The following is a 27,711-nucleotide window of genomic DNA, read 5'->3' as shown; positions in this document are numbered from 1 at the left end:
CTTCATGGCCATTTTAAATAGTGAAGTCACCAACAAAAAGCACAAAACTGCAAAACGCATGACACTAAATAGACCATGAAAAGGAGACTTGTTTACAGTCTCGGAGCTCAAACAAGAATGTAAGCATCACCTGTTATACCTCAGCTAGGAACCAGTGTGTCAGGAGATTGAAATGTTTTTGTCACTGTGTGCATGTAAATTACTGTGAAAGCACCACAAGTATTGATTTGGGAGTTACAAATTAACTTTAATGAGTAGATGAATTTGCAAATATGGAATGCACAAATAATGAACATCACCTTTAGATCTGTTTAAATATCATTCTCTTCTTAGCACATATCTAATATCTAGGTCTGTTTCTGTTGACTAATTTTTCTACTTATTTTGAATTATATTTTCTCGGGGTTTTTTTGGGGGGGGGATGTTTGGTAATTATATATTGGTTACTAGAGATTGTGAATTTTACCTTTTTGGGTGCTTGATAGTTTGTATTTATTTAAATATACTTTAACTTTGTTATAGGATACAGTTAAATTACTTGGAAATGATTTGATTCTTTCAAGCCTTCCTTTTAAGCTTTGTTAGGAGGGACCAGAACAGCCTTTAGCTTGGCTAAATTTTTCCCCACCACTGAACTAATACCTTTCTTAGTATTCTATCCAGTGCCTTGTGTATTGTAGTTCTTTCCTTCTGGTAACACAAATTCTTCCCAACCCTGTATGAGCCTCAAGGATTGTTCTGCCTGCTACTTTTTGGTAATTCCTTCCCTAGTTCTGGGTAGTTGCTGCATTAACATCAGCTGAAGACTTGAGGGAAAAAGAAGGACCTTCTGTACATTTCTGAATTTTGCTTTTTGTGCAGCTCTCTTCTTTCTGTACAGTTTTCTCCTTTCTGGTGTTCTACCCTGTGAATGCTAGCCATCTTGAATTCTTTACTTTTTTGTCCTCAGTTCAGAGAGGCCGCTGAGTTTAGTTTGAATTTGCCCTCCCTGAACTGCAGCTTGGAAATTCTCTCCAGCAAATATGCTGAGGCAATTGTATACCTCGCCTCATTTGATTTCCTTCTCTCAGAGATCACTGTCCTACGTTGCCTGCCATCCAGTGTCTACAGACCATCATTTGATATATTCCATCTGTTCTTTTAGTTGTTAAGGTGAGGGTAAATCCAGTCTCTGTTATTCTATCATGGCTAGAAGCAGAAGTCCAACAAATGTGTCAGGACTATTACCACTGTAGGAGTAGTGACATTTTTTAAGCAAAAATGAAAGTTGTCATTCTCCCTGCTTCCTTCTTCTTTCCTTCCTAATTGAATTCAAAAACCATTAAATGAGGCACAGGGCTTCTATCAGCACTGTCCACTGAAAGGACCTAGGAGCAGTGATGCCTTAGTAGCAATAAACACACCTAGTGCCAAGATCCTGTCTTCTAAATACCATCCTCTACTAAAAGAGAACCCTATCTCCTGGTAGAAATGGCTGATTTCAGGGTTAAGTATGAGATGAGCCTAGAATATCTTGTGCCAGAAAGTGATAAACTGCTCAGAGAATTATGGGCACATGCCTCCAGGATATAGAAACTAGATTGAAGGGACATCTACTAGCCAAATCTGGAATGTTTGGGGCATCAAAATAAATAATCATTGTTATAATAACATATAATAACCCACAAATACAATGAAAATCTCTACTGATGGAGAAAGGAGACTGATAAATCTGAAAGCAATGATGGAATTAGAAAATCCTCATTTGTCAACCATCATCATCATCATAATAATAAATAATTCAGCCAGTAAACATTAATGGATGTTAGTGAGTCTCACTTTGACGAGGAATGGGCTATTTACATATAATTCCTCCCAACAAATATTAATTACAAAGGGAGAAATAAAAAAGAGTACCTTTTTTAGTTAATCAGGAGATAAACTAGCAGATACCAGCTTAACTCAGGTGATCAAAGTTAGCATCACCAGCAATGGGATAAGTTGAAATCATGTACCATCTAGTAGAATGTAATGAGAAGAAGGCAGAATCAGTTTTGTATTCCTGCCAAAAAGCACGTGAAGAAACATCAGACAAACCCAAATTGAGGGACTTCCTATCATATAGCTGGCCTGTAATCTTAAAAGTATCAAAGTGATTGAAGGAGACTGAAGAGATCTGAAAACTAAATGGAAGGATGATAATCCTGGATTGGATCTTTTGCTGTAAAGAACATTATCAGGAGTTCTGGTGAAACTAGAATGAGATCTGGATTAGATAGATATTAACATTGTTAATTTCCGGACTTTGATACTATGTTATGCAAGCCAGTGTCCTTATTTGTAGGAGTTAATTAACTGTTAGAGTATTCAAGGGAGTTGGAAGCATCATGTCTGCTACTTACTCTCCAGTGGTTCATGGGTAAAAGAATTCTTTTGTACTATGCTTGCAAATTTCTGTTAAGTCTGAAATTTTTTGTAAGTTAGAAACTATTTCAAAGTAAGAAAACATTTAATATTTTTTTCAGCAGCTTTGTTTTATGTTAGCTTTATGAAAAACCTTAAAAAGCTGTAACAAAATCCCATTTAGTTCCACATTTAGTGAATTCTGAATAGAATAAAATTTCAATAAATGTAGACAGTATTAGGAAATTGGGGACTTAACAGTTACTATAAGGACACTTTTTACTCATAGTATGTACTGATATTTAGGACTTTACTCTCTTTCTTTTGTTTCAGCCTTGTCAGACCCAAGCAGCAGACTCTCAACTTCTCCTCCTCCTCCAGCAATTGCAGTACCCTTGCTGGAGATGGGGTTCTCTCTCCGGCAGATTGCCAAAGCCATGGAAGCCACAGGTAGGATAAGTTTTTATATATCAGTATATACATATAGGAGAAGCCCGATATTATAGAGCGTGACACATTGTTTTAAGAGACCGTAAAACTTTTTAATAGCAGATTTAGTTATAATGGTGTCATAGCAGACACTCTTAAATTGGTGCCATGAATAATTATGTTGCCCAAAATCAGTATCATACTTTTTTTTCACCTGTTCAGGTGCTCGAGGAGAGGCTGATGCCCAGAACATCACTGTCCTTGCCATGTGGATGATAGAGCACCCTGGGCATGAGGATGAGGAGGAACCCCAGCCAGGCAGCACAGCTGACTCAAGACACGGAGCAGCTGTCCTAGGCAGTGGTGGGAAGTCAAATGATCCCTGTTATTTGCAGTCACCAGGAGACATACCATCAGCTGATGCTGCTGAAATGGAAGAAGGCTTTAGTGAAAGGTGAGAGTCCGGTTTCCGTACTTGTTTTATGCGTTATAAATGGTGCTTCCAAGTGTCCCATTTATTTCCCTTCATAGATGCTTTTAATGGTTTGTAAAGCTGATAACTAGAGGTATATGAAAAGATGGACGTTTCGCTTACAAGTTTATGTTTCTGTGAAGCGTAAAAATGAGATGACAAGTCTTGAATGGATGTTTTTGTAGAAAATAGGTAATAATTTTTACATGAAATAAAACTGAAAAGAAACAATTAAAACAAGTTTATTCTGAGATAAAATAAACATTCTGATAAAATAATTCTCCTTTATAAATGATATAGAATGTTCATTTTAATATTAGAAATTGATTTAATGGATTTGGTTACCAAGGCTTGTGTCTTATATGCAGACTTGTTTCTGACAATCTCAGTGGATATTTTCATAACTTTGAAATATGTTTCTTGTAGGCAGGGATTGTCATTTCATTTCAAATTTTAAGTGTTGAATCATTTAGAATTTAGTTAAGACCATTGATCTCTTTTGGATCTGAACATGCATTAAGTATCATTCCCTTGTTGGCATAATTCAAAATCAGGTAAGGGCACTTGACTAGCTTAGTTGGTAGAGTGTGTGACTCTTGATCTCAGGACCATGAGTTCAGGTTCTATGTTAGGTGTAGAGCCTACTTAAAAAAATAAATAAAAGTAAAAAAAAAATAGGTAAAATTACTGCTTAGGGCAATATGACGTATTTATAATTTAGGAGCTTTACCAAAGACAAGCTATATTTCAGTTTTATCATAAATATATTTTATTCTTGGTAATATTTGGAGGAAAAAGCAAGACCATAAGTAAGCTTGTGCCTGTGCTTTCCATTTATGATGGTTCTCAAAAATCTGTGTTGCTTTTAAATTTGCACTTGTAGCGCTGATAATCTGGACCATGCAGAGAATGCAGCTTCTGGAAGTGGACCACCAGCTAGGGGTCGCTCAGCAGTAACAAGAAGGCACAAGTTTGATTTAGCTGCTCGCACATTGCTAGCAAGAGCAGGTAATTATATGTTTCACATCCTTCTATTGGTGAAAGTCGTATAGTTTATATTTTAAAGTCAGTGTGAAAGCAGCATTAAAGAAGATGAACTAATGATACTAAGTACTCAGTTCCTCCACATTAACAGAGCAGCTATTTGCATTTTTCTTCCTGTTTACATAATTTTGCATTGAAATCACAGCATACTTTCATAAATTTATTTTTAAGCTCCCTCTGGGTACAGAAGTCTATACTGGTTACTTGTAGATACTGAGGTATTTCATAAATGCTGTCTCTGCCCTCGAGCTGTTTATACTTTAAGAAGTGAAGATGAATGTTTAAAATGTCACATTAATATTAAGAAGGAGCTAAAAAGAGCACTGTGCTAAAGTGGTCACTGGCTTTTCTGATGTACTCTGTGGACCTTAGGACAAAACTACTAGGTAGGGCCCTAGAAAAGCAAAAGTAAATTTCATTGTTACATTAGTAAATACTTCTGGGATTATGCTCTAGAATGTGAAGTGTAATTTATAGGGAACATATTTTCTAAACTAAAAACTAGAATGTGTGACTTGTCAAAATGGTGTTTGATTTTTGAACTATTAAAACATAATTTTTCAGTAATTTATAGTAATAGTGAGAAGTTAAGACTGAACTAGAAAATACAGGATGTGTACTTAATATATAATGACTGATTTTTTTAAGTAACCCTAAAAGAATAATAACAGCTCACATTTACTGAATGTTTTCCATATTACATTATGAAGTATTTTACATGGATTATCTTACTTAAACCTGTTAACAGCCCTGTGAAGTATGAGTGCTATTACCCCATTTTATAGAAGAAGAATCACACATGATAGGTCAAATTTTATGTTTATGGTCTGGAATCCAGGCAGTTAAGAACTGGTAAAATATTCAGAATTACTTTATGCATGTAAATAAAATGCCTTTTTTGTTTTGTTCTGAGCGGGGTTATACCGCTCTGTGCAGGCCCACAGGAATCAAAGTCGGAGAGAAGGAATATCTTTGCAACAAGACCCAGGGGCGTTGTATGACTTTAATTTAGATGAGGAATTGGAAATTGATCTTGATGATGAAGCAATGGAAGCTATGTTTGGACAAGACCTGACCAGTGACAATGATATTCTGGGAATGTGGATCCCAGAGGTACTGGATTGGCCTACCTGGGTGTGTGTGATTGCAGCGGGGGCTGCTCTGACTTATTTTCCTGCCCTCCTGTTCATAGAGCTTACTAATAACAGCCTTGCCTAGAGTTGTAACACTCTGAAAAGTCTTAGATCTCATCCTAAAGTTTGGGGCTCTAATGCTTAAGGTTACTTTGATACCTACAAACCAAAAAGAAAAAGCGTCTCTTGCTTTCTCTGTACGATTTTATCGTTTCCCTCCCCAGACTAGATGAATAGAGCCATATTTTGTTCATATTTGATTGTAATGTCAAAGATAGATTACAAAACCGGCATCAATTCTTAGCTCTTCTGGGTGTATAACATGGCTGCTGTGCTCACCTTTCTATCTGAATGCATGCTCTTCTCCTTCATAGGTTCCATTTAATCACTGTAGTGCCTCATTCTAAGAACCAGTGCCACCTAGGTCTTGTAACTACCTCCATCCAGGGGCAGGGTACATGGTGGGTTTGTATGTTTTCATTGTTTAGCATTATGCTTTTGTAGCGGGGAGCGTGAAAACTTCACAGGTCTGAATCCTATAGAAAAGAGCATCTACTATATTAAGTTAATAAGATAAATGAATCCTAATGACTTCTTAGAAATTCAGATAATAGATATGCATGTTATGACCAGATGTAAAGTAGGTTTATTAGAGGAATTTTTAAAAAGCCATTTGAGATAGCGCTAATTGTCATTTTTATGAACTCTTCTCAGGAGAGTGAGTTAATTTTATTATAACTTATTAGATTGAAAAAGAGCAAGGAACACCTTGAGATCATGTGATCTAAATTCTGATTTGAAAGAAGTTTGTTATGTAACATTAATGAAAATCCTGCAAATGTTCCAACATGTGTAAACAAAGTTATTAATTTAACATATAAATATCTATTTACCTCTTCTTAATTTTATGTTAAATTGACTAATGATTTGATATAAAATTTTGTGCAGCATGTTTGTGAGTCTGAAGACAGGGAAGAAGTGGTGGTGTGTGAACTGTGTGAGTGCAGTGTCGTCAGCTTCAACCAGCACATGAAGAGAAATCACCCAGGCTGTGGGCGCAGTGCAAACCGCCAGGGCTATCGCAGCAACGGCTCCTATGTGGATGGCTGGTTCGGTGGTGAATGTGGGAGTGGAAATCCATACTACCTGCTCTGCGGCAGTTGCAGGGAAAAGTACTTAGCCCTGAAGACCAAATCCAAGACAACAAGTTCTGAAAGGTACCTTGAAATTGCGTAGATATCCAAACCCCCTCTGAATGAAGAGTATAAAGTATCTCTCATCAAGACCTGGGAATTAAAGCTTATTTTAATGTGAAGAGTTACACTTAACCTTTCCCTAAGTCCTATGACTGCTGAATTGGGGGCAGGAAGGATGAAGGTGGTTGAGGAATTCATGTTTTGCCAGAGCTGGGATCCTGCAGTCCATGGCAGCAGGTTTTTGACTGGAGTTTGACTCTATTAACCTTCAACTTGTTGGCAGGTTCTGGGCAGGACCCTTGCCTTAACCTTCAGGAGGCTTATGGTCAATTTTTTTCATTGTGTTTTTCACTCTGTTTTTGTTTGACATCTTAATTAAGATCTTTTTGTTGATTAAAAAAAAAATAGACTGTTTAGATTAAATTGAGCTTCCGTGAAAATATTACTTCTTTATATCCTTGAATAGCAATTAATCTGTAGTGAGCAGGGCTTTTGCCCTTACTGTCAACTATTAAAATCTTTAAGGTGGTCTGGATGAGTGTTGTAGGTGACCTAGAAACCTCCCCAGTAACTTGGTAAAATGATCATTGATTTTGTAAGCATGTGTGTACCTACATACCAGGAGTTTTTCTTAGCCCATAACCTGAAACACTTTATTTTGTGTTGCTTTATTAATGACCTTTTAAATGTTCTAATGACTTAATTTGCATTTTTGGGTACTAACTGTTTTGTATAAAAATACAATGTTCTTCATGTTTGGTGCAGGTACAAGGGACAAGCTCCAGATCTTATTGGCAAGCAGGACAGTGTGTATGAAGGTAGTTGTTTTGAGAGCTTCTTTATTTTACGTGTATTTTTGTATATACCTTCTGCCTAACATCTGTTACTAAAATTTAGTTTATGTGTATGTGTTGGTATTTAAGTACATAGTAACTTAAAACTTTCTCTAAAAAGCTAAAGGTAGTTTGAAAGCAACAGCCCTAGTTTTAAAAATCAAAGGGAAAGGACCTGGGTTCAAATACTAGCTTTACCACAGAATGTTAATTTCTGTGTGGCATATATTTTTTTCAAAGTAGGGAAAGTATGGAGTACATTTTGAATTTCCATCCTGATTGAGGAAAGTAAAAAGTACAAAACTGATGACAGCGTGAATTTATATGGAGCATTCATTTACTTCAAATAACTGATTCTCTAATGATTATGGATAGCATTAAGAACTCTTTGTTGGCCCTGTAACAATAGCTTTTATTAGCTGAAACCTTCATTACCAGCTGTAACATTTGCTGTTGCTTTAGGTGGGTTTGACTCAGACTCCCTTTCCCTTAGACTCTCACTATGCTTCAGGGAGTGCAGTTCGGTTGGGTCACCAGGAGATGGTGCCATAGCATATTTTGTGGGCACTGGGCTTTCAGTCCATCTGCATTTTAGACATCTCTCACAGTAACCGTTCCCAGCAGAGTTACTTCATGTTTATATTCACATGCCATAAATTCATTTATTTAAATTCCAGAAGACTGGGACATGTTAGATGTTGATGAAGATGAAAAGCTAACAGGTGAAGAAGAATTTGAATTACTTGCTGGACCACTTGGTTTAAATGACCGACGCATTGTACCAGAACCAGTTCAGTTCCCTGACAGTGATCCCTTGGGAGCATCAGTAGCAATGGTAACAGCTACCAACAGTATGGAAGAGACTCTAATGCAAATAGGTAAACTGAAATGATAATTGGTATTGATTTTATAGAGTCTGTATTAATTTGTTTCTTAGATTAGATAAATAGTAATACAACATTGTTCCACCCCATCAAGTATCCTTAGCTAGTTGTTTGAACATTTTCAAGGTATAAGGTAATATTTTTCATTTTTTGCTTTTATGAAATGCCGAAGTAATAAAAAGAAAATTTATAAAATATGAGTATGATTTTTTTTAAAGAAAATAGGGAAATCCTGGAACTGACTAAAACCAATTTTGCAGTCTTTTTTTTTTTTTTTATGTGCATGAAAGGGTATGGGTAACTTTTGCTCTCGGGAATACAAAATAAAGAATTAGTATTGGTGACTCAGCCCTTTCTGTATACTTAAAGCATATTTTAAAAACTGTATCTTTTCTGTGTCTGTTATATATGATATATGAACAAAATAAAACCAAAAAAATTTAAGGAACATATATAACAGGTTATTGCCTTAGAACTGTCTCTTTCTCCCAAGGAATTTTCTGTGTAACAAAGTCCAAATGAACAAAACACATTGGTTTGCTGTGTTTCCTTGCAGCCCAGAACATAGATAGAATGGGAAAATTTTTCAGTGCTCTGGATATGTTTTTCAGGTTGCCATGGCTCTGTAGAAAAGAGTTCCTCTGGAAGAATAACACTAGGTGAGCAGGCCGCTGCCTTAGCGAACCCTCACGACCGGGTGGTGGCTTTAAGGAGAGTGACTGCTGCTGCTCAGGTTCTTCTGGCAAGAACCATGGTAATGAGAGCTCTGTCTCTTCTCTCGGTCAGGTAAGAATTATCGTGTCAGGTGATGCTAAGTTAGTTCCTAGTATACATTAGACAGGAGTTTAGTATTGTTTGGGAGGATGAGATAGAATTTTTAGAGCCTTGAGTATCTAGGCTGTCAAATGAAAGAAGTTGGAAATAGTCATCATTGTTATTCATTCATCCAGTCGGTAAATACTTAGCTCTTTTTAGGTAGAAAATAAGAGTATTATAGTAGCTGAGTAAACTGCAAACATTTTTAATTTTATTATCTGAAATGAGAAACTAAAGCTTTCAATCCATTTGATGCAGGATAAAATCAAAAGGTTGAATGAATTTTCTGCAAAATTGACCCAACTGTTTAGCTATTTCAACCTGCAGATTCCATCATGGAGACTCCTGCCATGTTCATACTGTAGAATGTAATATTAAAAAAGGAAGAGAGCCAAGAATACCTAAAAGACATCCATTTAAGAAATGGTTAAGCAGGGGCGCCTGGGTGGCTCAGTCACTCAAGCATCTGACTCTTGGTTTCGCCTCAGGTCATGATCTCACGGTTTCGTGTGAGTTCGAGCCCCACGTTGGGCTCCATGCTGACAGTGTGGAGCCTGCTTGGGATTCTCTGTCTCCCTCTCTGTGCTCCTCCCCCACTTGCACTATCTCTGTCTCTCTCAAAAATAAATAAATAAACTTAAAAAAAAAAAAAAAGAATTGTTGAGCAGAGGTATATAAAAGTAAATCAGTGAAGACAGAAGGACCCTGAAATAAAAATTCAAAAATAGATGAGACTCTGGTATTGGATAGTGGAGAACAAAATTTAGAAACTGATCCACACATATAGATAAACACTTGGTGTATGGTTTGATTTATGATAATGTTTATATGGCAGAACAGTGAGGAAAGCATGTCCCCTCAATAACTTGGGCTTAGGTCACATGGTTTATTCAACAGGAAAAAGTGAGTCTTGGCCCCAACCTCACACTATATAAGACAAATATTTCCAAGTGGCTCTTAGATCTAAATGTGAAAGATAAATCAATAATGTTTCTCTAAGGTAGGAAGAATTTGTTCTCTTGGGATAGGTACAGTTTTCTTGAGTCACAAAAAGCATTCATCATCAAGAAAAAGATTGATAAATTGAACTACATTAAAAAAGAACTTTTCAGCAAAAGTCATTAAGAAAATAAAAAGTCAGAAAGTAAAAAAAATGAGCCACTTAATGGGAGAAGATATGAACAATGCATATAACCAACAGAACATGTAAAGAATTTCTACAAATCCGTGAGAAGAAGAGACAACTCATAGAAGAAGTGGGCAAAATGCAAAATAATACAAGAGGATCTCCAAATGGCCAGTAAACATGGAAAATGAGGTCTTCAGCCTCATTAGTCTTCAGAGAAATGAAAATGGAAAAACAGTGAGATATAAATACACCTATTAGAAAGGCTAAAATCGAAAAGACTTGGGAAAATGTGAGCACCTAGAAAATGTGGAACACCCAGAACACACTGCCAGTAAGGAAGTGAATTGGTACAGCTACTTTGGAAAACCATTCAATAGTACCAACCAAAGGTGAATATGAACATACTCTATCACCTAGAAAGCTACTCCTGGGTATATATTCGGCAGAAGTGCTTCTATATGTGCACCAGAAGACATAAGCAAGAACTTCATGGCACTGCTATTTATAATAGCCCCATGCCAGAAACCACCTAATTGCATCTGTATGGAGAAATGAATTATGGTAGATTTTATTAATATGTCAATGAAAATGAGTATCTACTGCTATAATGCAACAACATGGATGAGTCTTAAAAGAAGCCAGACACAAAAGATTACAGACTTTATCTTATTTATATAAAGTTCAAAACAGGCAAAACTGATACATAACTTAAAAAGTCATTGGTATTCGTTATTTTTAGGGGTCTATGACTGAGAAGAACCCAAGCAGGCTTCTGAGGTGTTGGTAATGTTGGTTCTGTTTGTGAAAACTCACAGTTTGTGAACTTTCTTGTGTATTATACTTATACTTCCAAGTTCATGAAATTAAAATAAAATAATTAAAATCTTAACAGTTTCCAGCTTAATATTTTTTGACTTATCTTAAGATACATATGGCTAGTAATATTGCAGGTTGACTTTTATTTTAGTTATTGGTACTTTGGCTGATAGGTGGGGCTCCCAGTGGTCCCTTCAGAAATCTGTTTTCTTTATCCATCTGAAGTGTTTTTTCTTTCTTGGCAGTGGTTCCAGCTGTAGCCTGGCTGCTGGCCTGGAGTCTCTGGGGCTTACAGATATCCGAACACTGGTTCGGTTAATGTGCTTGGCCGCAGCAGGGAGAGCTGGCCTTTCTACCAGCCCTTCTGCCATGGCAAGCACCTCAGAACGCTCACGAGGCGGGCACAGCAAGGCCAGTAAGCCCATCTCTTGCCTGGCCTATCTGAGCACAGCAGTGGGATGTCTGGCATCAAACACTCCTAGTGCTGCCAAACTCCTGGTGCAGTTGTGTACACAGGTAAGCTGGTTTTCAGTGCTTTTCGTGTTGCATTATTTCTGACCAATTCTTAAAGAGCCTTTTGAGGTGAAATCTTTTTGTTCCAAAATTATATGTAAAAATTAAACCTGTTTGTTCCAATTGCCTCTTCAGAACTTGATTTCTGCTGCAACAGGTGTAAATCTAACCACGGTTGATGATCCAATTCAGCGAAAGTTTCTACCCAGCTTTCTCCGAGGAATTGCTGAAGAGAATAAGCTTGTAACCTCCCCAAACTTTGTTGTAACTCAGGCCCTTGTGGCATTACTAGCAGACAAGGGGGCCAAACTGAGACCTAACTATGATAAATCTGAAGTTGAAAAGAAAGGTAAGTTTCATACCATTTACCATTTTAAATATACAGTCTTGTTGTCAATTTGATGTGTGCTTTTTAAAACGTGTTTTAGAGTTGTTGTAAGCGTCATGTATACTTCTTAAGCTCAGATCATAAAAAACTACATGGATCCTTTTTCATGGTGCATGGAAACAGATATTAGAAAATGTACCAAATTAATCTTGGTTTGATTATTCTATTAGATTATGGTTTGAATCACAATAGATAATAATCTTGGTTAGGTGTCCTTAATAAAATTTATGTAAAGATACGGCTATTTTTCTCTTTGTCATAAGATGATAACAGTTTGAAGGGACTCCTTAATCACTATTGTCTGTACCCTTCTCTTCATCAGGACCATTCGGCCAAGATAGATGGGCTTTGGGATCTATCAGCCCAGCCCCTTGACTGGCTGTTACGATCACTTTTGAGCAGCAAAAGCCAAACTCTTACTTTTTAGGGCATGCTGTCTCTGCCCTGGCTTTGAAATTATTTCTGATGCATTCTGAATCTGTGTGTACTTAGAGCAAAGACTCTTGATGTACATAAATGTATATTTGCAATGAATCAGATTTATTAGAGAATGTGATAGGAGATAAATGCTTTATACCTTGTATGCATATCTTAGTGAATTGATTGCTTGCAAAAGTGCTAATTTTTAAAAGATATGGGTTAACCCATTTTTTTTGTTTACCACCACCAGCTCTTACCTGGGCATCATTTCATTGTTTTGTTTAAGCAGGTTTAACTGCCCAATTGTATGCCCATCCTTCCTATGATCCTTCTGCTGTAGGCCCTCTGGAGCTGGCTAATGCCCTGGCAGCCTGTTGCCTCTCCTCCAGGCTGTCCTCACAGCATAGGCAATGGGCTGCTCAACAGCTTGTGCGCACTCTTGCTGCACATGACCGCGACAACCAAACTACTCCCCAAACACTCGCTGATATGGGAGGAGATCTCAGGAAATGCTCCTTTATCAAGTTGGAGGCTCATCAAAACAGAGTATGTATTTTGAGCCCTAAGTATGTTAATCCCCTTATGTAAGATGAAATAGTTTCTGCCCTTCTCTGAGAGCTTAGATCTTAAGTGTCTCTCTCTCTGCCTCGTGCACATACACACGCACAATTACCAATATTTGTCTAGTAGTTACCAGCTTTCCTTTCTCTGTATGTTGGGTTGACATAGTAGTGTACAAATAGAAAAATCAGATGGGGGATGAGAAGAAAACCAAGGGAATTACCTCACAAAAGATGAGGGCTTATATGTGCAAGAGGAGAAGAAATTGTTAACTGCTGTGTTAATCTAACTTACCAGACCCTTGAGCATTGACAAGGGCAGTTTAGGAAATGAAGACTGACTTCCGTTATTACCACTTTAAAAGTCACTTCTTAGTCTGTGTTGTTTATTTTGTACAACATATGTTGAAATATTTATACTTTATTGAATTAAATAAACATGTTTAGTAAAGATTCTCATAGGTCTGCAATAACTCAAATGAGTTTAGGCATAGTACTTTAAAGCCATACAAATAGATGTATGTTTACAAGCCAATTAGGAAAGAGTGAAACCATGTATATTATGCTATAACATGAATATTTTTCTTTTACAATTTTCTGGTAGATTATTTTTTAATTTGATAGATATAGAATGACAAAATCATTTGAATCAAAACTTGCTCAAAAATGTTGGACTTTGTCAGAATGAAATCTTGCCATTTGCGACAACATGGCTGAAGCTGGAGAGTATAATGCTAAACAAAATTAATTAATCAGAGAAAGATAATACCACGATTACACTCATATGTGGAATTTAAGAAACAAAACAAATGAATAAAGGAATAAAAAAGAGACAAGCCTAAGAGTGGACCCTTAACTCTAACAGAACTCTGTAGAGAAGGTTACCAGAAGGGAGGTGGGTGGGAGTGGGAGTGAAATAGGTGAAGGGGTTAAAAGTACACTAATCATGATGAGCACTGAGTAATGTATAGGATTGTTGAATCACTATATTGTGCACCTGCAATTAATATAACACGGTATGTTAACTATACTAGAATTAAAATAAAAAAATTAAAAATCGTTGGACTTTTTCAACCTTTCTAGGTGATGACTTGTGTTTGGTGTAATAAAAAAGGACTTTTGGCTACAAGTGGCAATGATGGTACCATCCGGGTATGGAATGTTACTAAGAAGCAATATTCACTGCAACAAACCTGTGTGTTCAACAGATTGTGAGTGCTAACATCAGCTCTCATGTGTAACATTTAAGAGAATCCTAAACATGCTTCATCTTGGTTGTGTTAATGTAATCACAGTGTCATTAAGTTATTACAATTTTTCTTTTATTTTTTTCTTAATTTTAATTTGTTTTATTTTTTAGAGAGCAAGAGCCAGGGAGGGGGCAGAGGGAGAGAAAGGGAAAATTAAAAAAAAATTTTTTTTAATGTTTATATTTGAGAAAGAGAGGGAGACAGAGAACAGGTGAGGGAGGGGTGGGCGGGGGGGAAGACACAGAATCCGAGACAAACTCCAGGCTCTGAGCTGTCAGCACAGAGCCTGATGTGGGGCTTGAACCCACAAACTGGGAGATCATGATCTGAGCCGAAGTCAGATGCTCAACCAACTGAGCCATCCAGGTGCCCTGATTAAGTTTATTTTGAGAGCAGGGGAGAGACGCAGAGAGAGAGAGAGAGAGAGAGAATCCCAAGTAAGCTTTGCACTATCAGCGCAGAGCCCAACATGGAGCTCAATCCCACAAACTGTGAAATCATGACTTGAGCTGAAATCAAGAGTCAGATGCATAACTGTTTGAGCCCACCAGGTGCTCTGAGAGAGAGGATCTTAAGCAGACTCCACACTTAGCATGGACTCCAGTGCGGGGTTCGATCCCACAACCATGGGATCATGACCTGAGCTGAAATCAAGAGTCGGATGCCCAACCATCTGAGCCACCCAGGCCCCCTACAGTTTTTCTTTTAGAATAGTCTTACTATATCTCTGGTGTGTGTTTTTAAGTTTCCGGGATAGTAATTAAGAAAATAAAAATTTTAACAATCAGTGTCTTAGAATTAAATCAAGGTCTACTATGCTAGCATTATAAATGTTAAATTCTGTAAAACAGTAGGCTAATATTCCATCATTCTTTAAGGATTATTTAGGAATTAATGATATTTCTTACAGAATGTTAACAGCCTTTATAGTTTTATAGCTGGCATAGGTATTTCCTTTCTGAGAGCTTCCCTAGAGATTAGGCAAACAAGAATCATTGTGCTCTGAATAATAACCAGGTTTACAACCCATAAAGAATCAGAGTGTCTTTGTTGAGAAATTATCTACTATGGTAATTGGGTAATCTAAGCATCACTCTTCTTTAATTCTACATTTTTCACACCATGACAAATGCTAGCAAATATGTGATTGTCAAATAGTGCTAGCCAAGCTTCTGAAATGAAGAGTCTCTATTATTTACTTCAGTCCATATGAAACCTTTATTTTAAGATTTGAGGTTTTATATATTTTTGGATGATGGGGATTAGAATCCCATATGTGTCTTTTATATTTTAGAGAAGGAGATGCTGAGGAGAGCCTGGGGTCACCCAGTGATCCAAGTTTCTCACCTGTTTCCTGGAGTATCAGTGGCAAATATCTAGCTGGGGCCTTGGAAAAGATGGTGAATATTTGGCAAGTTAATGGTAAGAGTCATGCCAATACTAGCAAATTACTGAAGGTACTTTTTAAGCCTTTTTTTTTTAGCTTTCTGAGTCCAAACAGTGGCTTCCTTTCACCTTGAAACTCACAGTCTGTTCATCAGCTGTGTAGATGTGTGCATATTATAGTTTAAATTAAAGAGGAAATGATCATTTCCTGACTTCTCTTTCTAAGAGTTTTGACTAACCTGGTAATTGTAAGCTAAAAATTCTTTTCACATACTACTATAAGTGTTCAGAATAGGTTTTGAGCTATGAGTTTTCAGTGATGCATTCTTTTGAATCACTTGAAATATTTCTACTAATTTTGTCTAATTCACAGGTACAAACTCATTTCAATTTTTAATGATATGTCTCTGGAAAGTAAAAATTATTATAATCTTAGGCTTATTGCATAATTTTGTTTGTTTTTGCATATTTGAAGAAAGGCTTTTCTATGTTTCACAGATTTGAAGGAAAAGCTAGCCTTAACTCTAGGGAAATTTCTTACGTTAATTTGATTTTCAGTGATTATTAGGAAAGGATGTAAGTGTTTGACATTTCTGCACTGAATATTTTCCTTTACTCCTTTTTATTTTTTTAAAAGTTTGTATTTATTTTTGAGAGAGAGAACGTGAGCAGGGGAAGGGAACAGAGGATCAGAAGCAGGCTCCGCACTGACAGCAGTGAGCCTGATGTGGAGCTCATGAACCATGACATCATGACCTAAGCCAAAGTCCGATGCTCATCCGACTGAGCTACCCAGGCGCCCCTCCTTTACTCCTTCTTTAATAAAGCTATCACTTTGAAGCATCTGAGTGGCTCAGTCGGTTAAGCATCTGACTTCATCTCAGGTCATGATCACACAGTTTGTGGTTTGAGCCTCATATTGGGCTCTGTGCTGACAGCTCAGAGTCTGGAGCCTACTTTGGATTCTGTGTCTCCCTGTTTCTCTGCCCCTCCTCCACTCACACTCTGTCACAATTCTCTCTTTCAAAAATAAATAAACTTTAAAATAAATAAAGCTATCATTTTTGTCCCATTAGTAGTTATAGGAAAGCCTGTGAATTTGATAATCATATATAGTATATAAATGAAGGATCCTGCCTTATAATTGTATTTATTAATAGACTATTATGAAATTGAGGACTGCCTTGAGTGAATATTAGAATTAATATTTTTGTATTATTGTTTTTAAGGATTAAGTAACTAGTTAACATTTTCTCCTCTTTAGGAGGTAAAGGATTAGTAGATATTCAGCCTCATTGGGTATCTGCCCTGGCTTGGCCAGAAGAGGGTCCAGCTACAGCCTGGTCAGGAGAGTCTCCAGAATTATTGTTGGTGGGACGGATGGATGGCTCTCTAGGACTGATAGAAGTTGTTGATGTATCCACCATGCACCGTCGAGAATTGGAACATTGCTATCGAAAAGATGGTAAATGACTTGCGTCTCATTAAGAAAGTATTTCCCCCAATCAAAAAACTTATTTTTTTTGGCACTTGCTTTTAAAAATGCAGAGTTAATATTACTTTTGGCTTTGTTTTCTAAATTTTCCAGTTGGTATTTCGTTTTAGTTAGTTACTACGTTGAAAGATAATTCCCTCCCAACATCTACCACATACCTCTGCCAAAATGAGATCTAATAGTATTGTATTAGTCATTCATCCTTTGTGTGAGTGTCTGAAACTTAAGTGGGGCTGCCAATTTCCCTTGAAAGTTAGGAATGTCCAAGAGAAAAGAATTATAATCATTGGTAGAGATGAAATTGTTAACAAATGAAATTGAGGAAATGGAAGGAGGAGGAGGTACGTTCCTGGTATGACCAGAGATAGTAGGAAGTCTCCTTTCATTTATTTTCTGTGTTCCCTTTGGATGCATAGACATCTTACTACGTGGTTTTTTTAATTGTTTGGGGGGAATGGAGTGTTTCACAGATCACGGTCCCAGCTTACATGGCACAGAATAGAACAAGTGTTTTTTAAATTTAGGTTTTTTTTTTTTAAATAGGTAATACCTTCATGGGGTTCAAAAATCTTAAAGTTTAAAAAGGTAGGCAGTGAAAAGTCTTTTTCCCATCCACTCATTCCACATGTCCCCATTCTACTCCCACAGATAAATACTGTTTCTTACTTCTCTTATAGTTTTCCAGAGTTATGTGTACTTGAAGAAGCAAATATGAATGTAGATTGTTAGAACATGTTTGGTAAAATATGGAAACACATAGAGTAAGGAATATTAAGCAAAAGAAGGGACAGATAATTTTCTTTCTATGATGGATTATTTCATTTCTCAGTTTCATAGTAGATTCTGGTCCAAAAGGAAGGAACCTGGTACATGGACTTGGAATCAGCAAGGAATTTAACTTTTCAGTAATCATCTGAAAAGAATAAAAGGTTAAAAATGAGGTAGTCCTTGTCACTTATTATAATACTTTTAAAGTAAGTTACACAGAATCCCTGCTCTCAGCCTACCTTTTATCTAATAAATGCATCAAAGAGATGTTTGGAAATTTACTTGGAGTGGTTGTGGTAGCATATGTTTGTTGCAAAAATATGTCTTTTAAGTTAGACAGTGACATATGAGTGTTATATTTTTTTCTTAAAAAAATTTTTTTTTTAATCATGTTAGTGTCTGTAACTTGCATTGCTTGGTTCAGTGAAGACAGACCATTTGCAGTAGGATTTTTTGATGGAAAATTGTTACTGGGAACGAAGGAACCACTTGAGAAAGGAGGCATTGTTCTAATTGATGCACATAAGGTAAAAACATCTTTCCCAGATGGTTACTTTTTCTTGTTTTTTTACTATAGTATTGCTTGATACTAGTTTTCTTTAAACTTTCTTAACATAGTTCACTTATGATTTCATATTCTATTGTTACACAAAATCTTTCGACCATGTATATACATGGAAAGGTCTGTGTAAGAAAGCCATCAAGCCAAGAAAGAAGTAAAACCAAAACAGTAAAATAGGAGCACCCTTGGAACACCCCCTGTCATGCTAGAAATTCCATCTATGAAGAATGATTCCTTTACCTTAAAAAGGGTTGCTGGTTCTAATGCTTACAGGGCCATCTAGGCAAAACATAAGTGCACGAAGGCAGGGGTTGAAAGTGTGAAGGAGGGTAAAAATAAAAAAATGTCAGAAGAACACAACGGCAACCATGTAAACGTACAATATGTCTTAGATTCTCATAATATTTGCTATTTTGGTATGAAGGATGCTTTTTTTAAAGTTTCTTTTTCATTATTCTAATGATTACAAGTCAATAATTCTTTAAAATGCTAATGAAAGATAAATATTCCTTCTGAATCAGAATTTCCTAGTTCATTCATTCAACTAACATTTACTGAGCTTTGACTGTAGCAAGTGTATATAATGCAGATTATATTAAAGGGTGAGTTGTCTTGTGATTGGGAATGATATGACGGTATCTTATTTGCATAAAATGTTGATTTCAAAATAATTGAGTAATGGAAGTATAGGTCATAAATTACTGAGTTTACGTATCTGTGAAGGACGGTTACTATGATTTTTTTTTCTCTCCCTGTCATTTTAAGGATACTCTTGTTAGTATGAAGTGGGACCCAACAGGTCATATTCTTATGACATGTGCCAAAGAAGAAAATGTGAAACTCTGGGGGCCTATTTCAGGATGCTGGCGCTGTCTACATTCACTCTGCCATCCATCTATTGTAAATGGCATTGCTTGGTGCAGCCTCCCAGGGAAAGGATCCAAATTGCATTTACTGATGGCTACGTATGTTATAAATTTGTGTGTGTGTGTGTGTGTCTTAATTTTTATATTATTATGGACTGTTACTTGCGTTAAATATGGCTTTTCAGTGGTCTTAAAACAGTTTGCCTGTTACTATTCTTATAATGTATAATTCCATAAGATTACCTTAGAGAAATAAGGCAAAATATGGAAGTTGGAATGCACTCTCCTTATCTGGGTGTGATGTTGCTAGAATATCGATTCTTCTTGTAATTCTTGTAAAAGATTATAGCATAAAGCTATTGCAAATAATTTTTAAAATAATATTGTAACAGTTTTATCAGGTCTTTAATTGATTGCTCTTTGAAACTATATTTACTTCTGCATATTGACATGTTTTGGTTTTACGTGATTAATTTTTAAGTGGCTGTCAGAGTGGCTTGGTATGTGTTTGGCGTATTCCACAAGATACCACACAGACCAGTGTGACTAGTTCAGAAGGATGGTGGGACCAGGAGTCAAATTGCCAGGTAAATGTTCTGGTGCTTTTGAAGACCTTATCTGAAACCAAAGATGGTTTGTGTTATCAAAGTAATCCTCCTTTGATTACTGAGATACTCACTACTCAGTATCTTAAAGGGCAAGATCCATTAGGGAAACATGAATAATTGTCATACTTTGTGTGTTTTCTGAATTGGCCTTATTTTTTATAAGTCAGGACGGCATGATTGCTTGTTAAAGTGAGACATTCAAGATACACTGAGTGGTGATCATTTATAGTAATGGATATTATTTGGTACTACAGATAGAGAAGTCCTAAATCTTTGGTACAGTGAAATGGGAACACCACAGGAACACCCCTGTCCAAAGTATCTGCTGCTGATACCACATTCCACCTATGAAGAACAATTCCTTTAACTTCAAAGGAGGTTACAGGGGGTGCCTGGGTGGCTCAGTCTGTTAAGTGTCCCACTCTTGATTTCGGCTTAGGTCATGATTTCACAGTTTGTGAGTTCAAGCCCTGCACTGGGCTCTGTGCAGACAGCACAGAGCCGCTTAGGATTCTCTGTCTTCCTTTCTTTCTGCCCCTCCCCTGATCGCATTCTCTCTCTCTCTCTCTCTCTCTCTCTCTCTCAAAAATAAATAAACATTTTTTAAAAAATTATTTAAAAAAAGGAGTTTACAGATTCAGATAGATGCTTATAAGGCCATCTAAACAAGCAACATAAACTCAAAAAGCTGGGAGTTGGTGTGGAGAGGGTAAAAACAAAAAACCTAGAAACACACATGCTTTCTATAAAGGACACGGCTGCCAGAGAGCTGATTGCCGCCATCCAGAAATGAGGCTATTGTTACCAGATTGTCTCTTTTTTTCCTGATAGAAGCCAGAAGCCCAGCATTTTAAGTAAAATCTCCCAATATTAAACATTGGCACCTGACTTAAAATTCTTTTTTTTTTTTTTTTTTAAATTTTTTTTTTTTTTCACCGTTTCTTATTTATTTTTGGGACAGAGAGAGACAGAGCATGAACGGGGGAGGGGCAGAGAGAGAGGGAGACACAGAATCGGAAACAGGCTCCAGGCTCCGAGCCATCAGCCCAGAGCCTGACGCGGGGCTCGAACTCACGGACCGCGAGATCGTGACCTGGCTGAAGTCGGACGCTCAACCGACTGCGCCACCCAGGCGCCCCTTTTTTTCAACGTTTTTTATTTATTTTTGGGACAGAGAGAGACAGAGCATGAACGGGGGAGGGGCAGAGAGAGAGGGAGACACAGAATCGGAAACAGGCTCCAGGCTCCGAGCCATCAGCCCAGAGCCTGACGCGGGGCTCGAACTCACGGACCGTGAGATCGTGACCTGGCTGAAGTCGGACGCTTAACCGACTGTGCCACCCAGGCACCCCGACTTAAAATTCTTTAAAATACTTGGTGGCCAGTCATATGGCATCCCTGAGCTAATGGTTTGCACCTTCTGTTGCTCTTTCTTTTTGCTCATGATACAAATACCCCTGGAAGAAATATACCTCATGTTATATCTGGATAAATAAGTACATCTGGTAATATACACTGTCATAACTAGAAGGAAGAGGGAGCTTAGGGACAGGAACAAAGAGGTTAAGAGGGAGAGGTAAATAGCTCACTAATGAGAGGAAAATACAGAAGTAGAATTGGGAGGGACATCTGGGTGGCTCAGTTAAGCATCTGACTTCAGCTCAGGTCATGATCTTGCAGTTGGTAAGTTCGAGCCCCACACTGGGCTCTGTGCTGACAGGTGCTCACAGCTCACTGCCTGGAGCCTGCTTCATTCTGTGTCTCCCTCTCTCTCTGCCCTTCCCCTGCTCTCAAAAATAATAATAAACATTAAAAAATTTTTTTTCTTTTTTTTTTTTAAATTTTTTTTTTTTCAACGTTTATTTATTTTGGGGACAGAGAGAGACAGAGCATGAACGGGGGAGGGGCAGAGAGAGAGGGAGACACAGAATCGGAAACAGGCTCCAGGCTCTGAGCCATCAGCCCAGAGCCTGACGCGGGGCTCGAACTCACGGACCGCGAGATCGTGACCTGGCTGAAGTCGGACACTTAACCGACTGCGCCACCCAGGCGCCCCTAAAAAATTTTTTTCTTAATGAAAAAGAAGTGGAAGTGGAGGCACTAAAGATAAATCTGATTTTCTGTTTGTACTAGAGAGTAGCCCTTTGGACCTATCTCACTTCTGAAACGTGCAAGGCAGGAGCACCTGGGTGGTTCAGTTGGTTAAGCTTCCAACTCTTGATTTCAGCTCAGGTGATAAGCTCATGGTTTGTGGGTTCAAGCCCTGCTTTGGGCTCTATGCTGACAGTGCAGAGCGTGCTTGGGATCCTCTTTCTGTGCCCCTCCACCTCTCGTGTTCTCTGTCTCTGTCTCTCTCTCTCCCTCCTTCACCAAATAAATTAACTTAAAAAAATTAAAACGTGCAAGATGCAACAATGCAAACATGAAATTAGACACCACGTAACAGACAGAACCACTGGCCATCAAAAAGAAGAGCCTGTTTATATAGAACCAACATGTGCAATTCATGAATTTTAGGAGCTAAAAATGAAAATTACATAAAGCTAAATTTAAAAATTAAAACACTCATTAAAAAGCAGAAGTTAGGATTTTTCTATCTCTGAGGGATAATTGGAACTTACAATTGTAATTTCTGCCGGTTTGAAGAATAGGAAATTCACTTAGAAGGGTGTCAAAAAATATGAACTCAGTTTCAGAGGAGCCAAGGAGAACCACGTTGTTATTTTATTATTTTCTCAAGGTAAACCTATGAGAGAGTTGTCCTTCCCTCTTGCCCAGTTTTTTACTGAAATATAAAATTTCCAAGAATGAATTATAAATCTTGAATCTATAAGTTTGTTTTAATTTCAATATATGCTAAAAATCAAAATGAATTGCAGGATGGATATAGGAAATCAGCCGGAGCCAAATGTGTTTATCAGCTGCGGGGACACATCACCCCTGTCCGGACTGTTGCCTTTAGTTCTGATGGGTTGGCCCTCGTGTCTGGTGGACTAGGTGGGCTCATGAACATTTGGTCTTTAAGGGTAAGAGTACAGATGTTATTTTTATCTTAAGAAATGTTTATGCATTAACTTAGATATGGTAAAAATTAACCCAACCATCCCTAGGAGTATTTCGTGTACTAATACTTTGGGTACTGAAGAAACTCCTTTCAGAATTCTCCACTCTTTAATTTTTCTTATTGATATATTTTTAAAGTCATCTAGAAAAGGCCCCAGAAAATTGGGTAGTACCTATATAATTAGACGTTGCTAAATTTCATTGGAGCATATAGATTTTTTTCTAAAATGTTTTTGTGAATGTGAAGTGTGTAAATTTAAAATGTCTGGCACAAAAACAGACACTCAGATCATTGGAACAGAATAGAGAACCCAGAAATGGACCCACAAATGTATGGCCAACTTATCTTTGACAAAGCGGGAAAAATTATCCAATAGAATAAAGACAGTCTCTTCAGCAAGTGGTGCTGGGAAAACTGGACAGCGACATGCAGAAAAATGAACCTGGACCACTTTCTTTTTTTTTTTTTTTTTTTTTTTTAATTTTTTTTTTTTTCAACGTTTATTTATTTTTGGGACAGAGAGAGACAGAGCATGAACGGGCGAGGGGCAGAGAGAGAGGCAGACACAGAATCGGAAACAGGCTCCAGGCTCTGAGCCATCAGCCCAGAGCCCGACGCGGGGCTCGAACTCACGGACCGCGAGATCGTGACCTGGCTGAAGTCGGACGCTTAACCGACTGCGCCACCCAGGCGCCCCTGGACCACTTTCTTATACCATACACAAAAATAAACTCAAAATGGATGAAAGACCTAAATGTAAGATGGGAAGCCATCAAAATCTTCGAGGAGAAAGTAGGCAAAAGCCTCTTTGACCTCAGCTGCAGCAACTTCTTACTCAACACATCTCCAGAGGCAAGGGAAACAAAAGCAAAAATGAACTTTTTGGAACCTCATCAAAATAAAAAGCTGCTGGACAGCGAAGGAAACAATCAGCAAAACTAAAAGGCAACCAACGGAATGGGAGAAGATATTTGCAAATGACGTATCAGATGAAGGGTTGGTATCCAAAATCTTTAAAGAACTTACCAAACTGAACACCCAAGAAACAAATATTCCAGTGAAGAAATAGGCAAAAGTCATGAATAATCACTTCTCCAAAGAAGACATCCAGGGGCGCCTAGGTAGCTCAGTTGGTTGGGGGATCGACTTTGGCTCAGATCATGATCTCACAGTTTGTGATTTCGAGCACTGCATCGGGCTCTGTGCTGACAGCTCAGAGCCTGGAGCCTATTTCAGATTCTGTGTCTCCCCCTCTCTCTGCCCCTCTCCTGTTCATTCTCTGTGTCTCTCTGTCTCTCTGTCTCTCAATAATAAATAAACGTTAAAAAAAAAATTCAAAGAAGACATCCAGATGGCCAACCAACATATGAAAAAATGTTCCACATCAGTCATCATCAGGGAAATACAAATCAAAACCACAAGGAGATACCACCTCACAAACTGTCAGAATGGCTAACATTAACAACTCAGGCAACAACAGATGTTGGCAAGGATGCGGAGAAAGAGGATCTCTTTTGTATTGCTAGTGGGAATGCAAACTGGTGCAGCCATTTTGGAAAACAGTATGGAGGTTCCTCAAAAAATTAAAAATAGAACTTCCTACAACCCAGCAATTGCACTACTAGGTATTTATCTAAGGGTTACAGGTGTGCTGTTTCGAAGGGACACATGCACCCCCATGTTTATAGCAGCACTATCGACAATAGCCAAAGTATGGAAAGAGCCCAAATGTCCATCGATGGATGAATGGATAAAGAGGATGTGGTGTATATATATACAATGGAGTATTACTCGGTAATCAAAAAAAGTGAAATCTTGCCATTTGCAACTATGTGGATACAACTAGAGTGTATTATGCTAAGTGAAATTAGAGAAAGACAAATATCATGTGACTTCACTCATATGAGGACTTTAAGACACAGAACAAATGAACACAATGGAAGAGAAGCAAAAATAACATAAAAACAGGGAGGGGGAGAAAACATAGAGACTCTTAAATACGGAGAACAAACAGAGGGTTACTAGAGGGGTTGTTGGAGGGGGGATGGGCTAAATGGGTAAGGGGCATTAAGGAATCCTGAACTCCTGAAATCGTTGTTGCACTATATGCTAACTTGGATGTAAATTTAAAAAATAAAATGAAAAAAAAATGTAAATAATGACTAAGGTTAAGTAATATGTACTGATATAACTACTTCTCATTTTAGGATGGCTCTGTCTTGCAAACTGTAGTGATAGGCTCTGGAGCTATTCAGACCACAGTATGGATTCCAGATGTCGGGGTAGCTGCTTGCTCAAATAGATCGAAGGTACTTTTACAATTCTCTAAAATCGTAGGGGATAAGTCTATAAGGTACCTTAGAAATCATAGTCTAAGTAGCCTGCTTTACAGGGGAGAAAACTCATATCCAGAGGGATTATTATTTGCCTAAGATAATACAACTATTTTGTGACAGAAGGAAAACTAGAACCCAGGCCTCCTGATTTATAATCTAGTACTCTTCTTACCATACCCTGGATTTTGGCGAAATGCCTAATCATCAAACGACTTAAGTTCCATTGGAAGTTATAAAGTGGATTTTTACTTTCTGCCATGACTTTTGAGATAACAGTAAGTTGTCTCAAAAGAATTTTCTTTAAAAAGTAGGACCACAGGACCACCCCAAAGACCTTTAACTCAAGTATACAAAATGTATCTTGACTTTCAAATTTAATATTCTAGTTAAAAAAATACTTACTGCATACACACACGCACACACACAAATATGTATACGTGTATGCATACTAGCCCCTTTCTGCGAAGTAAGTCAGAGATGACATTATCTCCTGCAGTCTTGCTCTTCATACCCTTAATGAATAGAGCCAATGTGCTGCTTTGGTTTATATTTTATGTAGGTAAAAGATAACTAAAATTGAGCTCTAAACCTGTATAAACAGTAAAATACAGACTCAGAGCCAAGGCAGTAGTGGCCTTTATAGATAAATCATAGAGCCACAGTTAGAGCCGAGCTGCTTGTCCTGTAGATGTGTCCCTCAGCAGACAGAGTACTCCTTCCTATAGTACCCCTGTGGTCATGTCAGACTTTGGAAGTATACTGGGTACCTTTTCCTGCAAGTCCTATGAAACAGCAAAGAATTAATGTTGTCTCTTTAAGGAGCATCAGCAAAGCCAAGGTAGCTCACAGATTTTATGGTTCCTATTCACTGGTTTTTACTTAGCAAAATTTAGGTTGTTTTGAAGTCGATAAGCATTAAAGGTACAGCATAAAATGTCCAAAAAGCAAACGTGTTTAATGGAATAACTGGAAGGATTTCAGATATGAATGGTAATAGAATGATCTCTCTTTTATCTTTTATTTAAATAACTATGTGGCATGATTTGTTTTCCAACAGGATGTTTTGGTCGTGAATTGTACAGCAGAATGGGCTGCCGCCAATCATGTTTTAGCAACCTGTAGGACAGCACTGAAACAGCAGGGTGTTCTGGGATTAAATATGGCTCCCTGCATGAGAGCATTTCTGGAGCGGCTACCCATGATGCTTCAGGAGCAGTATGCCTATGAAAAGGTAACCGATTACACTCACTGCTACAGATCTGCACATGACTGCTGCTCCAGCATTTGAATTGCATAGCAATTAAGAGCAGAAGGTCTAAGGAAAATAAGTGGGGCTGTTTGGTAGAATCAAATAAAGTTAAGTCATGTCTAGAACAGTTGTTGAATAATCCTCAGCCTGCTTTTACTTTTAGTGGGAGTAAAATTTTAAAATAACCCTCAAATTTGTATAGTGTTGGTATAATTTCTTTTCAGATTACTTATTCACTCCAAAACTTCTTAAAATACCTGTACCTTCAGAGTATCATCTTTTGTGACCCATAAATCTATTTTTGTGTGGTTTTGCCATCCTGAACTTGAGAGATGGGGGTGGATATGGATGTTGGAGTAAACGTTCTGTGTATCAGTTGAATCCATGTGGAAAGTTAAGTAGAAGAGCTAAGGCTGAAGTGAGTAGGGTCCTTAAAATACTAGAATGAGGAATAATGGAATTTGGAGCTGTAGCCCAGGCTGTGATACTGTGTAGTCTGTCCTCCAGACCTCAGTAGTCACTGTGTGCTGCCCCTAGGCAGAGCTGTTTGGTGTTATTTCCTTCTTTTTCAGCCAAGCTATATTAATACAGTCAACTGTTACTGTGCCCGGTTAACTTCACTGATGCATTTGCCTAGGTTCTCTTTTCTGAATTACTCAGAGTCTCACAGAATTGCTCTGCCACAGTTAGGGAGGGCCACAGAAGAGCGATCTCCTTTGATGGCTACCAGGATTCTCTTGTAAAGGAGGAAATGTGAGAAGGGAGGAGCTTGCCTTGGTTTAGTTACTTGCTTTTTTACCTTTATTATCATTATCATTATTATTCATGAAAAACTATAGAGTGAAAATATACTACTAAATGCAGTGTGATGTGCTGGATTAGATCCTGAAGCAGAAAAGGGCATTAGTAGAAAAACCAAATAAAGTTCTGTGGTTTAGTTAATATTGTAGCCAATATTAATTTCTTAGTTTTGATTAATGCACCATGCTTATGTGTTAACATTAGGGGAAGTTAAGTGAAGGATTTACAAGAATTCTTGTTCTATCTCTTGTAACTCTCTGTATATCTAAAATTATTTCAAAGTAAAAATCTTAAAGAACTGAACTTTTTCT

At 37.6% G+C, this 27,711-nt stretch overlaps 1 protein-coding gene across 11 annotated transcripts in view; it reads left to right on the top strand.

The window, feature by feature from the left end:
• HERC1 (HECT and RLD domain containing E3 ubiquitin protein ligase family member 1) overlaps positions 1-27,711 on the top strand; it is a 189,982-nt gene that overhangs the window by 138,956 nt on the left and 23,315 nt on the right. For 7 of the 11 annotated variants that reach the window (XM_086710897.1, XM_086710904.1, XM_086710902.1 and 4 more), the window contains 20 exons: positions 2,716-2,832; positions 3,034-3,265; positions 4,167-4,291; positions 5,241-5,461; positions 6,409-6,681; positions 7,426-7,474; positions 8,167-8,367; positions 8,985-9,159; positions 11,380-11,650; positions 11,783-11,996; positions 12,745-13,001; positions 14,099-14,226; positions 15,560-15,687; positions 16,916-17,116; positions 18,311-18,441; positions 19,242-19,441; positions 19,824-19,929; positions 22,830-22,976; positions 25,222-25,323; positions 26,408-26,581. In XM_086710897.1, the coding sequence (XP_086567023.1) occupies positions 2,716-2,832; positions 3,034-3,265; positions 4,167-4,291; positions 5,241-5,461; positions 6,409-6,681; positions 7,426-7,474; positions 8,167-8,367; positions 8,985-9,159; positions 11,380-11,650; positions 11,783-11,996; positions 12,745-13,001; positions 14,099-14,226; positions 15,560-15,687; positions 16,916-17,116; positions 18,311-18,441; positions 19,242-19,441; positions 19,824-19,929; positions 22,830-22,976; positions 25,222-25,323; positions 26,408-26,581 (3,452 nt within the window). The remainder of the gene's footprint in view (positions 1-2,715; positions 2,833-3,033; positions 3,266-4,166; positions 4,292-5,240; positions 5,462-6,408; positions 6,682-7,425; positions 7,475-8,166; positions 8,368-8,984; positions 9,160-11,379; positions 11,651-11,782; positions 11,997-12,744; positions 13,002-14,098; positions 14,227-15,559; positions 15,688-16,915; positions 17,117-18,310; positions 18,442-19,241; positions 19,442-19,823; positions 19,930-22,829; positions 22,977-25,221; positions 25,324-26,407; positions 26,582-27,711) is intronic. The other 4 variants (XM_086710903.1, XM_086710906.1, XM_086710900.1 and 1 more) reach the window with 3 other exon arrangements.

Source organism: Puma concolor, chromosome B3 (assembly GCF_028749965.1).
Source record: "Puma concolor isolate L17-30 chromosome B3, mPumCon1.1.hap2, whole genome shotgun sequence".
NCBI lineage: Eukaryota > Metazoa > Chordata > Mammalia > Carnivora > Felidae > Puma > Puma concolor.
Note: the sequence above shows the minus strand (reverse complement) of the source record. Positions and strands in the feature narration are given on the sequence as shown.